Raw genomic sequence first — 13,176 nt, forward strand, 5'->3', positions numbered from 1 at the left:
TTTTTTTTTTTTTTGAGGAGAAAAGCTGTTTCTTTCCTGCCTCATCACCATCTGCCCGTGGTGGCTGGGGAAGGCAGAGCCCAGCAGCTGTGGGTCCAGGCAGCTGCTCAGCCTCATGGCCAGGCCTTAATGCAGGGGGGCTTTGAGCCAGAGCAGCAAAAGGGATTTGCTGGACAAACATGGATCTGCCTCACTTGGGGGGACCTGTTTCCAGCCCAGACAAGAGGCTGTGGGGTTGGCTCTGGCTGGCAATGGTCTGTTTGGGCTTGCAGAATTGGGCAGCAAGGATGAGCACAGAGCAGGTCTGGCCAAGACTTCCAGGAAAACAAACCTCATCCCAACCTGGCAGCTTTGCCCTGGGGCTGGTGTGCCAGTGACCCCTGGGCAAGGAGTGGAGCAGTGGCTCTAACCAGTACAGCCAGTGCAGAACCAGTGGAGCCTGAAGGGCCTTGGGAGATGGGGTGGGATGCCATTCTGCCTGGGTTGGATGAGCCTGTGGAATTCTTTGTGCCAGCCCTGAGCACACACTGTTGTGCCCTCTCATTCATGACCACACTTAGCTCTTCACTTGTCCTGCATCATCTGGGAGAAGCAGTTCAGCTCCTGATCCAGCTGAGAACCACCCCATCTGTCCTTCCCATCATCCCTCTTCCTCCAATTTTCTGGTTCTGCACATCCCTCCTGCCAGCTCTCCCCTGTAAGTACAGAGCCTGAGCCAGCTCCAAATCGACCCCTGCAGCTGTGCTCCTACTTACTGCTTTGTGCCCCAGACACAAGAAATGTCCCTGTCCCCAAGGTGCAGTGGGCAGCACCCTTGGGCAGCACAGACAACCCTCTCCAGGCTGGATTCTGCCCGTCTCCAGTCAGCCCTGCTGTAAGTGCCACCAGACCACTGCATGCACAGCAACCTGCCCATCCACCCCCTGAGAAACGGCCTCAAAATGCTCCCCTGTGCAGGGTGCCACTGTTTTTCTTCTGGTTTTGCTGTGGGAATTCATTTCCCCAGGGCCAGGGTGCTCACTGGTGCCTGGCACAGGGCTCTGGGATGGCTCAGAGATGGCAGGAGGCCACGGCATCCGTCACCCTGCTCCCCATCTGTCCCACAGCCTTGTGACACAGCCAGCAGCCCCGGAGGGACAGGGGGTGCAGGGGGGTCTCACAATGCCTTGGAGTGGGAAGGGGATGTGCAATCAGAGGGGTTCTTGCAGTCCAGGAGACAGACTTACAATTCAAGTTGGTGGTGTGCAGTGCAAGGGGTGGTCTCGTAATGGGGAGGGTCCTACAATGCTAAGGGGGTCTTGCAATGTGTAGGACCCTGCAGTTCAAGGAGGGGTTTTGTTTTACACTGGGGGTCTTTCTAGGTGTGTTTGGGAGTCCTTCAATTCGAGGGGCCCCTTCCTGTAGGGGTCTTCCATGCTGAACTAGTGCTGGAGGAGGAAATCCTGCAATTCATGGATGTTCCTGAAGGTCCTGGGGTCTTCCAGTTTATGGAGAGGTCTTACATTGCAAGGGGGCTCTTGCTGCACCCAGAACAGTCTTGCCATGAAAAGAGGACTTGCATTGTGTGGGGGCCCTGAAATGCAGGGAGGGGTGTCCCACAACTGCCATGCAGTGGGGACTCGCAGGGGAGGTGTCCCACAATTCAAGAAAGCTCCTGAAATGCATAGAAAAATCCCGTTATACACTGGGGGGGGGGTCTTACAACGTGGGAGCATCCTGCGATTCACGGGGGCTTTGTCAGGCGGGGAAGGCTCTGTGCATGCGGGAGGGTCCCGCAGCAGGGAGGGAGGCGGGGATGGTGCCCGGCGGCTCTCGGGGGTCCTGCCCTGCCCTGCCCAGGCCCGGGGTGGGGGGTTCGGGGGGTGCGGGGGGCGGTGCCGCGGCCGCGGCGCTATAAAGGCGGCGGCGGGGCGGGCGCGGCGGCGGCGCTCGCTGTCGTGCGCTCGGTGTCGTTCGCTCGGTGTCGGTCGGCGGCGGGGCAGGATGACGGCGAACGGGACGGCGGAGCCGGTGCAGATCCAATTCGGGCTGATCAACTGCAGCAACCGGTACCTGACGGCGGAGGCGTTCGGGTTCAAGGTGAACGCCTCGGCCGCCAGCATGAAGAAGAAGCAGATCTGGACGCTGGAGCAGGACGGGGAGGACTCCAGCGCCGTCCTGCTCAAGAGCCACCTGGGCCGGTACCTGGCGGCCGACAAGGACGGGCGGGTGAGCTGCGACAGCGAGGAGCCGGGCCCCGACTGCCGCTTCCTGGTGCTGGCCCACGGCGACGGGCGGTGGTCGCTGCAGTCCGAGCCCCACCGCCGCTTCTTCGGCGGCACCGAGGACCGCCTGTCCTGCTTCGCCCCCGCCGTCTCCGCCGCCGAGAAATGGAGCGTGCACCTGGCCATGCACCCCCAGGCCAACCTCTACAGCCTGGCCCGCAAGCGCTACGCGCACCTGGGGCCCCGCCGCGACGAGCTGGCCGTGGACCGCGACGTGCCGTGGGGCGTGGATGCGCTCATCACCCTGCTGTTCGTGGAGCAGCGCTACAGCCTGCAGAGCTGCGACCACCGCCTGCTCCGCAGCGACGGCCGCCTGGTGCCCGCCGCCGAGCCCGGCACCGCCTTCACGCTGGAATTCCGCTGCGGAAAGGTGGCTTTTCGCGACGGGGAGGGCCGCTACCTGGCGCCCTCGGGGCCCAGCGGCACCCTCAAGGCGGGCAAGAGCGCCAAGGTGGGCAAGGACGAGCTCTTCGCGCTGGAGCAGAGCTGCCCGCAGGTCGTGCTGCGAGCCGGCAATGATAGGAATGTCTCCACCCGGCAAGGTACGAGGGGATGGGGGCTGCGGGTGGGGGGAACGGGCCGCCTCGGCCGCCCCGGAGTCCCAGGGCTGTAGCCGCCTCGGGGTGTGCTCCTGCATCCCTCGGGTATCAGTTTCCCCCGGGAATCGCCTGCCCCGAGCAGCCCCCTGGATCCCTGCGGCATCGGCATCCATCGGGCATCGCCCGCCCCGAGCAATCCTTGCATCTCTGCGGCATCGCTTCCACTCCATCACCTCAGAATCGCCATCTCGGAGTGGCCCCCTCCGCAGCACTGCCCCCAGCTCCCCACATCCGCCGCCTTCCTGCGGCACCCACCCCATAGGGTGCCCCCCTGCATCCCTCTGCCATCGCCTCTTCTTCCCCCCGTTCAAACCCCTTCTCACACCCCTCCTGAAGCCCCCATCTCCCCCGGGCACCCCCTGCACCCCTCAGCATGCCTGCCCGCGGTCCCTCCCTCAAACCCCCATCACCATCCCCCCGCATCCCTCCCACATCCTTTCCCCTTCCCCCTCCCTCATCCCTCCAGCATCGCTGCCTGGGGGCCCCCATCCCTCCGGCACCCCCATCCCCGCACCATCCGCTCTGCGGGGCGCCCGGGGGGCAGGGATGGCGAGGGGCCTGTTTTGGGGTGCAGGGATGGACAGGGAGGGGGGCTGGAAGGGGGTGATGGAGTCTTCCCTCGCTGTGAAGGAGGCAGGGCTGTATCCCTCCTCGCCTTCCTTCCTTTGGAGCTCATTGTTCGCCCAACAAAGCCTCCACCGGTCTCCCCCTCGCCCGAGCACGGCTGAGCATTTGCCCAGCGGGGCAGGGAGGCTGCGGGGGCTCTGGCTCCCCCCGGGGGGCAGCAGTTCCCGTGGGTGGGGGGCTGCCTGGCAGCGTTACATAAAGAGCTTTGCCAAAATTCCCGCATCCTGCACCCACCCGCACAAAGGCAGCCGTGCCTCCGCACCGCTGCACCGTCCCCGTCCCCTCTGCTGGGGTGTCACCGCCCCGGGGGTTCGGTCACATTCAGAGCTGCCCACGAGTGCTCACGGAGCCCCCCAGCCCCGCAAACAGGGCTCCGTGCTGCATGCGGGGGATCCCCGCTCTGCCATGCTCTGGGGTCCCCGCTCTGTGCCGGGGGTGCCCCGGGGCTCATCAGGTCAGGCCGGCGCACGACGAGTTTGGGATGGGTGCGGGCATGCAGCAAAGCCTGGAGCAACAGCGAGGAAATATTTTATATTTTTTTATTTTGTGTGTGTGTATGTTGTATTTCAAGGTTGCTGCTTAGCCCCGATCCGTGCCTGGGCAGCTCCGTGCGGGGAGCTCCACGCTTTTCTCCTGTCCCAGGGCAAATCCCGCAAAGCAGCCCATTAAAAATGAATAATAAAATCTGCCAAGACGGGCAGTAGGGATTGTTTTCCCAGGCACGGGGATTTGGGGAAGAGGAGGAGAGGATGGCGGTGGCGGGAGGATGGCGGGAGGTGCCGCAGCGCCGTGGGGGAAGGGCTGCTGCAGCCCTTTGTCACCAGAGATGGGGAAACCAGATGTGGGGAGAGATGTGAGGGACGGAGCAGTGGCGGTGGGGACCCCGTGGTGCCGGGGGACCCCATGGAAGGGGTGGGAATGCTGCTGGCCGACCCTCCGGCTTTGTCTGATTCGGAAAGGATGGGGGAGCAGGAAGGGGGGGGAACAAATCTCCCCAGCAACAGAGGGATCTGGGCTGTGCCCGGCCCCTTTCCAAGCAAAATACAGCGGGAAGGGCCGCGCTGGGGCTGCACATCCTCAAACGAGTCCGTTTTGGCTGGAGAAGCCGTTTCCACCCGGTTTATCCTTCCCGACGGCCGTGAAAGGCCGGGAGCCGCCGCTTTCTGGGGCTCATCCTCCTCCCATTGTGAAAGCGCCGTGTCCCAAGGTTACCAAGAAGGCAGCAGGAGCAGCCGTCGGAGGAAGCGGCTCCAGACAGCCTTTCCCCCGCCGAGCTGATAAGCGCCGCGCTGCTGGCAGATGCTCCCGTGGCCCCTGGGGATGGGGGATATGGGATGCGGGCAGGGGGTGGCTGTAGCTCGGCACAGCCTCGTGGGAAAAGGCAGCTTGGTGCTGTGTGGAGTCAAGGAGGGAGCAGGGATGCAGTGGCTGTCCCCCTCTGCCCCACGGGAGGAGCAGGGATGGGCCCATGGGGTTCTTCTGTGGTTCCCTAGGCTGGGATCCAGCTTTGGAGCAGAGCTGTCCCACCAGTGCCAGGACAGCTCCTGGCCTGGCGACTCCTCCCTGTCCCGGGATGGCCGGTGCCAGCATCCCCTGCACACCGGGGACCGCGACAAAACTCCCCCGGGGCAGCAAGGGGTGGGTGCCAGCCCCTTCCCCTGCTCCAGCACGGGGCTGGGGGTATTATTGGCACCCCTCTCCTGCCTCCAGCCCCAGGACGGGATCCCTGAGAGTCCCCATCTCCCGTTTGCACCTCAAAGGCAGCGGAGCCGGGCGCTGCCTCCTCCCGCTCAATGGCTCCTTTCTCGCCCGGCTGCGGCAACAAAGAGCCCTTTGTGGGCGCGGGGTCCGGGGGGCAGAGCGCTGGCGGCCCCCCCGCTGGTGCCCTGCCAGCCCCCGAGCGCGCCCCTGCCCCCGCCAGCCCGGGGAGGGGTGGGCTGCCTCGGGAGGGAGGAATTCCAAAAACGGGATCTGGGGAGGAGGGCGAGGTGAGGGGAGCGCGCCTGGACGTGCCGTGCTGGCAGTGGGGAGCTGTGCCGTGGGGCAGGACGCCCCCCGGCATGGGCTGAGCCGGATTTTACCCCCCCAGTTCATCTCAGTGCCACGGCAAGGCAGGAAAATGCGGCTCCAGGGCAGGGGGCACCAGGGCTCGGATGTAGATTTTCATTTGGAGATGCCAAGTGGCCTGTTGACACTTGGGGGATACCACAAAGCCACAGGAAATCCACAGGGAAGGAGGGGTGGGTTTTTCAGGAAATTCATGTTTCACCCCTACCTGTGACCCCTTTGCAGAGCTGCACCCTCAGCAGAGGAGCTGCTGGTTCCTCGTGTTCCAGGCTGTGGGATTTAGACAAAAACCAGCTTGGATTTCTGCAGGGGTGCAGTGTAAGCCCAGCTGAAGGGCAGGGAGGGGGCAGGAGGAATCTGAGCACGTGTGGGTGCAGTGCTGGGTGCAGGTGCCAGATCCCACAGGGAGCCCAGACCCGACCTGTGCTGGCAGCACTGGGAGCACCATCCCAGTCCCATCCTGAAATCCTGCCCTGCTGCCCTGGGGGCTTTGGCACTCCCATGGGCCAGTCCAGGCAATCTGGGCTCGGGTGTTTTCAGCTACAACCGTGGGGTTTTTGGAAGGAGAGCTGGAAGGTGGGAAAGGTGCTCCTCTCCATGCAGCTCATCCCACTGGCTCTCACCAGCATCCCAGGATGACTCATGGCAGATATTCTGTGAGCTGAATGCAGAGGGAAACTTTTCTACATCCCTTGAATGCCCCCACGCTGGGTCTGCAGTCCCCCTTGGTGTGGAGGTGAACAGAGCTACAACAAACTCTGCTGCTTTAGAGGGAGAAGCCCGGCTCTGGGGGAGGTGCAGGGATGTGTGTGCCTGCTCTGCCGTGGCCACAGATCCACAGTCAGGGCTGGAGAGCAGCGAGGGCTCCAGCACCAGTCCTGGAGCCTCAAGCTCTTGGGGCCAGCATCAAACCCACGAGCAGAAAGCTTGGCAGCCAAATACTTGGGGAGCCCTTTCCAGCTCTCTGAGCACCTCAAGCCCAGGGACTCAGCATTAGGAAACCCTGGGATGACAACATGCCTCACCTTCCCAACCTCTGCACTGTCCCCAAGATTGCAGAGAGCTGGAGGACATCCCACATCGGGAATTTTGGGGGGTGCAGGTACCTCCACCCCCCCTCCCAAAGAGCCGCCGTTTTCTTGGCCCCCTCCCGCCTCCAGCTGTAATTAGCAGCAGCTTCGTCAAGGTCAGGAAGAGCAGTGCCAGCTCCAGACTGTCAATTTACCAGGAGCGTTAATTAATCCGTGATTGCAGCGGGAGCGGCCGGGCCGGGGCTGCGGCTCCTGCCACGGCAGGGGGTGGCTGTGCGGACAGCCTGTCCTGCCCTTGGGGACACGGCGACATCTCTGCGGGACCCCCCATGGTCCTGCAGCCTGCGCTTGCTGCATTCCCCCCCCGCCCGGCTCCGAGCCCCCATCTCAGTCCCGGCCCTTTGAAGGCTCCTCCTGGCCCAGCCCAGCCGCATTCCTTTGTGCTGAGTCGCTGTAACCCAAGCCCCGGCTGCTTTTGGGGAGGGGGCGTGGGAGACCCTCCTGCTGCCGGGTGCTGCCAGAGCCAAAGCTCGGTGCAAGGAGTGTGGAGAACGGGCTGGCAGGGAGCTGGGGAGGCTGGTGTGTGCCCCGTGCTCCGTGCCCGGGTCTCTGGGGACAGGGAGCAGTGTTTCCTGGCACTCCCTGTCCTGTCCCCAGCCTGGGCTGTGGCACACAGCATCCCCCAGCTCTGCCCAGCCTGGTCCCTGCAGGTCAGCGAGTTCTTCCCAGAAAAGTCAGTGAGGGGAAGCACCACTCCCACTGCTCCTCCACAAACCACAGGGATCCACAGCTCTTCAAGTTTGGGGGGCCCAGGGGTGCTGCCAGCCTTGAGGGATGGGCTGTGTCCCCCAGGGTCACCTCCCCACAGCCCAGCCTCTCCCTGAGCCCCCACAGAGCCCCCTCTCCGTTTTACAGCTCTGGACTGGGGCTGGAGCTGCCTGATGCCAGGATGCAAAATCAAAACCAAATGTTCCCACAACCACCAGCTCAGCCTCTGGCAGTGCTGGGAGGAGGTGACTGAGAGATGAGGATGTGGCCAGTGGAGCTGGGCTGGTGGCCATCAGCACCCACTGCCCCAAATACCCTGGGGAGGGAAGCACCAGGGTGGCTGTGTGTCCATCAGGACAGTCTGGGATCACAGAATGGTTGGGTTGGAGGGTCATGGGCAGAGACACCTTCCACCAGACTGGGCTGTTCCAAACCCCATCAACTGAACACTTCCAGGGATGGGAGCTGCAGAAGGTGCTGGAGGGTGAGAGGGGGATGCTGTGAACTGGTGGAAGCCATCGGCCAGTTGGGATATGGGGGAATAAGAATTATGGCCAAGTGAAGCCTTCAAAGCCTGACCCCTTTGGGAACAAAGCCTGAGCCCTTAGGGAAAGGGGGGTGATGGAGATGCAAAGCAGAGGCTGCTCCTGGGTGCTGGGATGGGGCCTGACTGGAGCCAGGGCTGGGTGATGTGGAGCCCCAGGGAGCTGTGTCTGCAGCACAGCTGGGTGCAGCTGCTGGGACCTTCTGGTGGCTTCCCAGAGCAGCAGGGCCACCAAGGCTGCAGTCCCTGGAGCCCTTGCAGTGACTGTGTGCAGCACTATGTGAAATCCCAGCAGCCCAGAAACTGGGATGCACTGTGGAGGTGTGAGGGGCTGAACACACGGCCAGTCCCCACCTCCCTCAGCTGCTCCCCACCAGACTTGTGCTCCAGACCCTTCCCCAGCTCCATTCCCCTTCTCTGGACATGTTGCAGCATCCCCATGTCTTTACTTTGTTGAAAGGACTAGAACTAGACAGAATGTGGACTTGGAGCCTTTGCACCCCTGCAGCAGGGAGGGATGCAGGTGTGTTTGGCTCTGTAAAATTCATCCAGTTCCACTGAGCTCCCATTTCACTGAGCTCACTAGTGGGGCTGAGTTCTGCACCCGCTCCCTCCCCAAAACCCAGCACAGAGCTTGGCCATTGCCTTTGGCTACAGCTTGTGGCTCACATCCCCAAAGTGTTTTTAGGCTGAAATCCACCAAGCTGGAAAGCTCTGGAGCAGTTTTGGCCCTGCGAGCCCTGACTAAGCAGCTTTGCTCAGGCTCAGGGCCTGAGGTGGATGCACACGTGGCTGGCAGTGGCCCAGGGCTGTGGCTGGTGGCCCCAGGACCAGCTGCATCCTCCTCTGCATGGAAATGCTGTCTCTGGTCCCTTGGGTGCAGGGATGGGCCATCCTGGCTGGCAGAGCTGGGGGCAGCTGGTGCTGATGGTTTTGGAGAGTCAGGGAAAGGCTTGGCTGCCCTGGGGCTTTCCTGAGCCTCCTGTCCCTGCACACCTCACTGCCTCACTGGGATGAAAAATGTTGTCATGGTCCTTAAACATGCCACGAGCTGGGATTCATGGGTGCTGCAGTGGCCTCTGCTAATGGGCTGAGTAACCTGGCTGTCACCTTTGGGAAAAACTGCAGCCCTTTTCCTTATAAAATATCTGTATTGGTCTTTGCTTCATTGTGATGGAGCTGCTAAGTCAGGAGTGGAAACTCACAGCTGCCCACTCCTTGTTTAGGACCTTAACACCAAATAAGCAAATGAAAGCCTGGATTTGAACCCCCAGAGCCAGAAGGGAGATCTGTGTGAGGGATTTGGGAGCCACCAAAGCTCAGCCAGGAAGCAGGAGCCCCTCTCAGCTGTGTTTCCTGGGCTGCCCTGCACCTGGTTGTGGTCCCACCCCTCCATCTCCATCTGTGTCTGCTCTGTAGGGATGGACCTTTCAGCCAACCAGGACGAGGAGGGTGACCAGGAGACCTACCAGCTGGAGATCAACAAGGACACCAAGAAATGTGCCTTCCGGACCTACACCGGGAAGTACTGGACCCTCACCTCCAACGGGGGCATCCAGTCCACGGCCTCCACAAAGTGAGTGCCCTGCCACTTAGGGCGGTGCCTGGACTTCAGAGCACCTCCCAGGGGAATTCCAGGGGGATTTTCCAGCTTGGGTGCTCATCCCAAACTCTTCCCAGCAGAGGCAGTTTTGGGAAAGCCAGGGATGGGTCGGGGCTTGCCGCCCACGATGCTCTGCGAGTCCCTGGGGCCACATAATCCTTTCTGCTGGCTGGGGCTGTCGAAATGCTCTGCCCTGCAGTTCAACCCTGGGAGCCAGGCGGAAACCCCAGCAGCGCCTTTGGCTGCCTGCCTGCCTCCTTCCCAGCGGGATGGCCACGGCAGCACAGCTCATCCTGCAAAAACAGATCGAACCAGGCTCTGCTGATCCAGCCAGGGCCCTGCCCAAGCCAGCAGGGTGGCAGTGGCAGGGTCCCCCTCCATCACAGCCCCCTGACTGTCCCCTCTGCCCCACAGGAACGCCAGCTGCTACTTTGACATCGAGTGGTGCGACAAACGCATCACCCTGAAAGCCGCCAACGGCAAATACGTGACAGCAAAGAAGAACGGGCAGCTGGCAGCCTCCATGGAGACAGCGGGTAAGGGACCCTTGGGGACCCCACACTGGGGCAGCAGGGATGAACAAAGTCCCCCCAGAGCCAATGATGCTCAGGCAATAAGTGATTGTTTGAGAGGGAGGGACAGACGGGGTGGGTGGAAAGGGGTGAGGGGCACAGCCCCTGCTCCTCAGCGCTGCCTGCCAGCTTTGGGGTCTGGCTCTGTGCCCCCGGCTGCTCTCACAGCCCCGTCCCTCGGTGCAGGTGACACGGAGCATTTCGTGATGAAGCTGATCAACAGGCCCATCATCGTGCTGCGCGGCGAGCACGGCTTCATCGGCTGCCGCAAGGTCACCGGCACCCTGGACTCCAACCGCTCCTCCTACGACGTCTTCCAGCTGGAGTTCAACGACGGCGCCTACAACATCAAGGGTGAGTCCCCAGGCTGGCTCTGGGCTGGGGTGGCCTTTGGGGTGCCCACGCTGGCTCACGAGGCCACTGTGTCCCCTGTCCTGCAGATACCACTGGGAAGTACTGGATGGTGGGGAACGAGTCGTCCGTCACCAGCAGCAGCGACAGCCCCGTGGACTTCTTTTTTGAGTTCTGCGACTATAACAAAGTGGCCATCAAAATCAATGGCAAATACCTGAAGGGCGACCACGCCGGGGTGCTCAAGGCATCGGCCGACACCATCGACGCCTCCACCCTCTGGGAATATTAATGCACTTTAGGGTACCTCCCGTTGCCAACTTCTCTTTCCCTTCCTGTCCTCTTTTCCTTTGGGTTCTGTTTCTCCTCTCTGTAACAGGATTTTCAGACTGGCTTGCCCTTCCCTCCTGCCATGGAGTTGGTGCGTTATGTGGGAGGTGGGTCTCCGTAAATCCCTGTAAGAACTGGAAAAGTGGTGGGGCTGCCTGCCTATAGCTTTGTAGAGGGATCTGTCTCTATCCCCCCATCCCTGCCTCCCCCCAGGTTTGCTCGGCTTGGAAATGGCCGTATCCCCCTCCTGGCCCTGAGCATCACCTTAGGTAGTTTGTTTTCCTCTCCTCGATTAAAAAAAGGGAATAAGATCACCTCTGTGCTCACTTCTGCCATATCAGCACTGGCACAGCCTCAGACTGTGCTGCCAGTGTCCCCTGGAGCATCCATCCAGCCCTGCCCTGCTCCAGTCAGGGGTGCAGCGATGGTGCTGGGCTCAGCTGGCTCAGCTGGCTGCTCCCAGCAGCTTCTCTCCCCTCCTGGATTGTGGGGCAGGTTCATCCCCAGATGAGCTGCAAGAGGTGACCTTACATATCACAGCATCCCTGGATGCAAGCTGCCCCTCCCCTAATACCTGGAAGTGATTCTTTAGGGTGATCCTGTCTGGAAAGCCTCAGCCTTTCATCTCATGGAGCCCCATGCTCCTCCTGTCCCTCCACCCCTCCTTGTGCTTTTGGCTCTGGAGGAGCATCCCAGACCCTGATGGTGGGTCCAGCCTGCCCTGAGGCTGGTCCTACTGCTGTGCCTGGAGGGGAGGGCGTGGGGGGACACAGAGCCAGCCCATGCCAGGGTGGGGGCTTCATCCAGCCCATCTCCCGTGGGCTTCAGTCCCAACAGGAGCCGGGCTGGCCAACGGGATCTCCCTGGGGCAGTGGCTGGAAGCATAAACTGCAGATTTTGGTTTACAGAATAGAAAAGTTCCTTAGCAAACTTTGCACAGTGATATTTGCATCAGTACCTTTGATGTTGTTTTTTTCTCTCTCGAAAAATACTGGAACAGTGAAGTGAATCACTGAACACCTAATGCTGAATTAGGAATGGCCCGCACCCACGGGCACCCCGAGGGGGCAGCTCCTGGTCCCACCACCCCCAGGGCACCTGGGCTGGGCTCTCATGAATTGCAACCCTACTGGAAAAGGAAAAAAAAAAAAAAGAAAAAAAAAGACCAAAACAGTATTTTTGTTAGTCTCTATTTATATATGCTCTCCATGGCACTGTGTGACCAGCTGTTGTCTGTACTAGGTCTGCATTAGAGTTTTAACGCTGTCTGTAACGGGTGATGCTGCGTGTTCCTTAGGGTGTTGAAAGGCACTTTATCCTTTGGGGCCTTCCCAGGGCCGGGATCTGCTCCCTACAAACACACCAAGGAGCCTTTTCCTGCGTGGGCCCCCTCTGGAGAAGGGGAGTGCTGGTGCCACCCCACGCCAAGGGTGCTCTCGGCATCGCTGCCGTGCCAAACCAGGGCCGGTCCCTCCTGCCCGAGGCCAGGCAGGGGCTCGTCAGCCTTAAAGCCATGGGGAGGGACTCCCCTCCGCAGGAGCTCGGTGCTAACCTCAGCTGGGAGAGCTCTGGGCTGTCCCCAGGCAGGGGGCAGCTCTGGGCTGGGGTCCCTGGCGGGCGCAGGGGATCCCGGCTGGACTCTACCTCGGCTCTGCGCTCACGCCAGGGGCACCAGGCATCCCCTGGCACCACCAATCCCTGGAGGCCGCTGCCCCTGCAAGGACCGAGTGTCTCGCAGCCCTGTGTGACCCTGTGACCCAACACACGCTCTCGCTGGCCTTCACCCCCTCCCCGTGTCACCTCCCCCATCCCCGTCACGGTCCCAGCCATGGAATTCCTGCTCTGGCTTCTCCCGTGTGACACTAGGTCAAACATCTCTCCTGTCTCCTCTTATCGGGTGTCGTGACTCTCTGAAAACATCTCACTCTGAAAATTTAAGTTTTGGGTTTGTTTGGTTTTTTTTTTATTATTATTATTTTTTTTGTAAGTGCCATTTGTATAACTTAAAAAGAAAAATAGCTTCAAATGGAGAAAGATGAATTAAAAAATAAAACCTGCATTCGGATTCAAGCTGGTGTGTAGTCTGTTGGGGCTGCAACAGCCTTTAATGAGGCAAGAACCTGAATGTGGAGATTTGGGGTGGTTGGAGACTTTATCTGACAAAAGTTGAACTGGTTCTAGGGAGTTGAGATGGTGGGAAGTGAATGGTGACTAAGAGGCTCCAAAGAGGGGTAAAGCCAAAGACAGCTGGAGGCTGGGTCACCTCTGGAGATACTCAGAACAACCTGAAATCACTGAACCCAGGGACATCTGGGGATGGGTGACCATGGATGGGTCAGGAACACCAGCCCTGCTGCCCTCGCAGCCAGGAGCAAAGCTGTGCCCCCAGAGATTCTTCTCTTGATTCAGGTGTTTCACCT

At 60.9% G+C, this 13,176-nt stretch overlaps 1 protein-coding gene across 1 annotated transcript; it reads left to right on the top strand.

Annotated features, from left to right (window-relative positions):
* The first annotated feature begins 1,924 nt into the window (after window positions 1-1,924).
* Window positions 1,925-12,826, top strand: FSCN1 (fascin actin-bundling protein 1). The gene is made up of 5 exons (XM_079321210.1): window positions 1,925-2,806; window positions 9,320-9,476; window positions 9,918-10,039; window positions 10,262-10,429; window positions 10,516-12,826. The coding sequence occupies exons 1-5, from the start codon at window positions 1,984-1,986 to the stop codon at window positions 10,716-10,718; spliced, it is 1,473 nt and encodes a 490-aa protein (XP_079177336.1). The 5' UTR covers window positions 1,925-1,983; the 3' UTR covers window positions 10,719-12,826.
* The last annotated feature ends 350 nt before the right edge of the window (window positions 12,827-13,176 follow it).

The sequence above is a fragment of the Erithacus rubecula genome (genome assembly GCF_903797595.1).
Source record: "Erithacus rubecula genome assembly, chromosome: 17".
NCBI lineage: Eukaryota > Metazoa > Chordata > Aves > Passeriformes > Muscicapidae > Erithacus > Erithacus rubecula.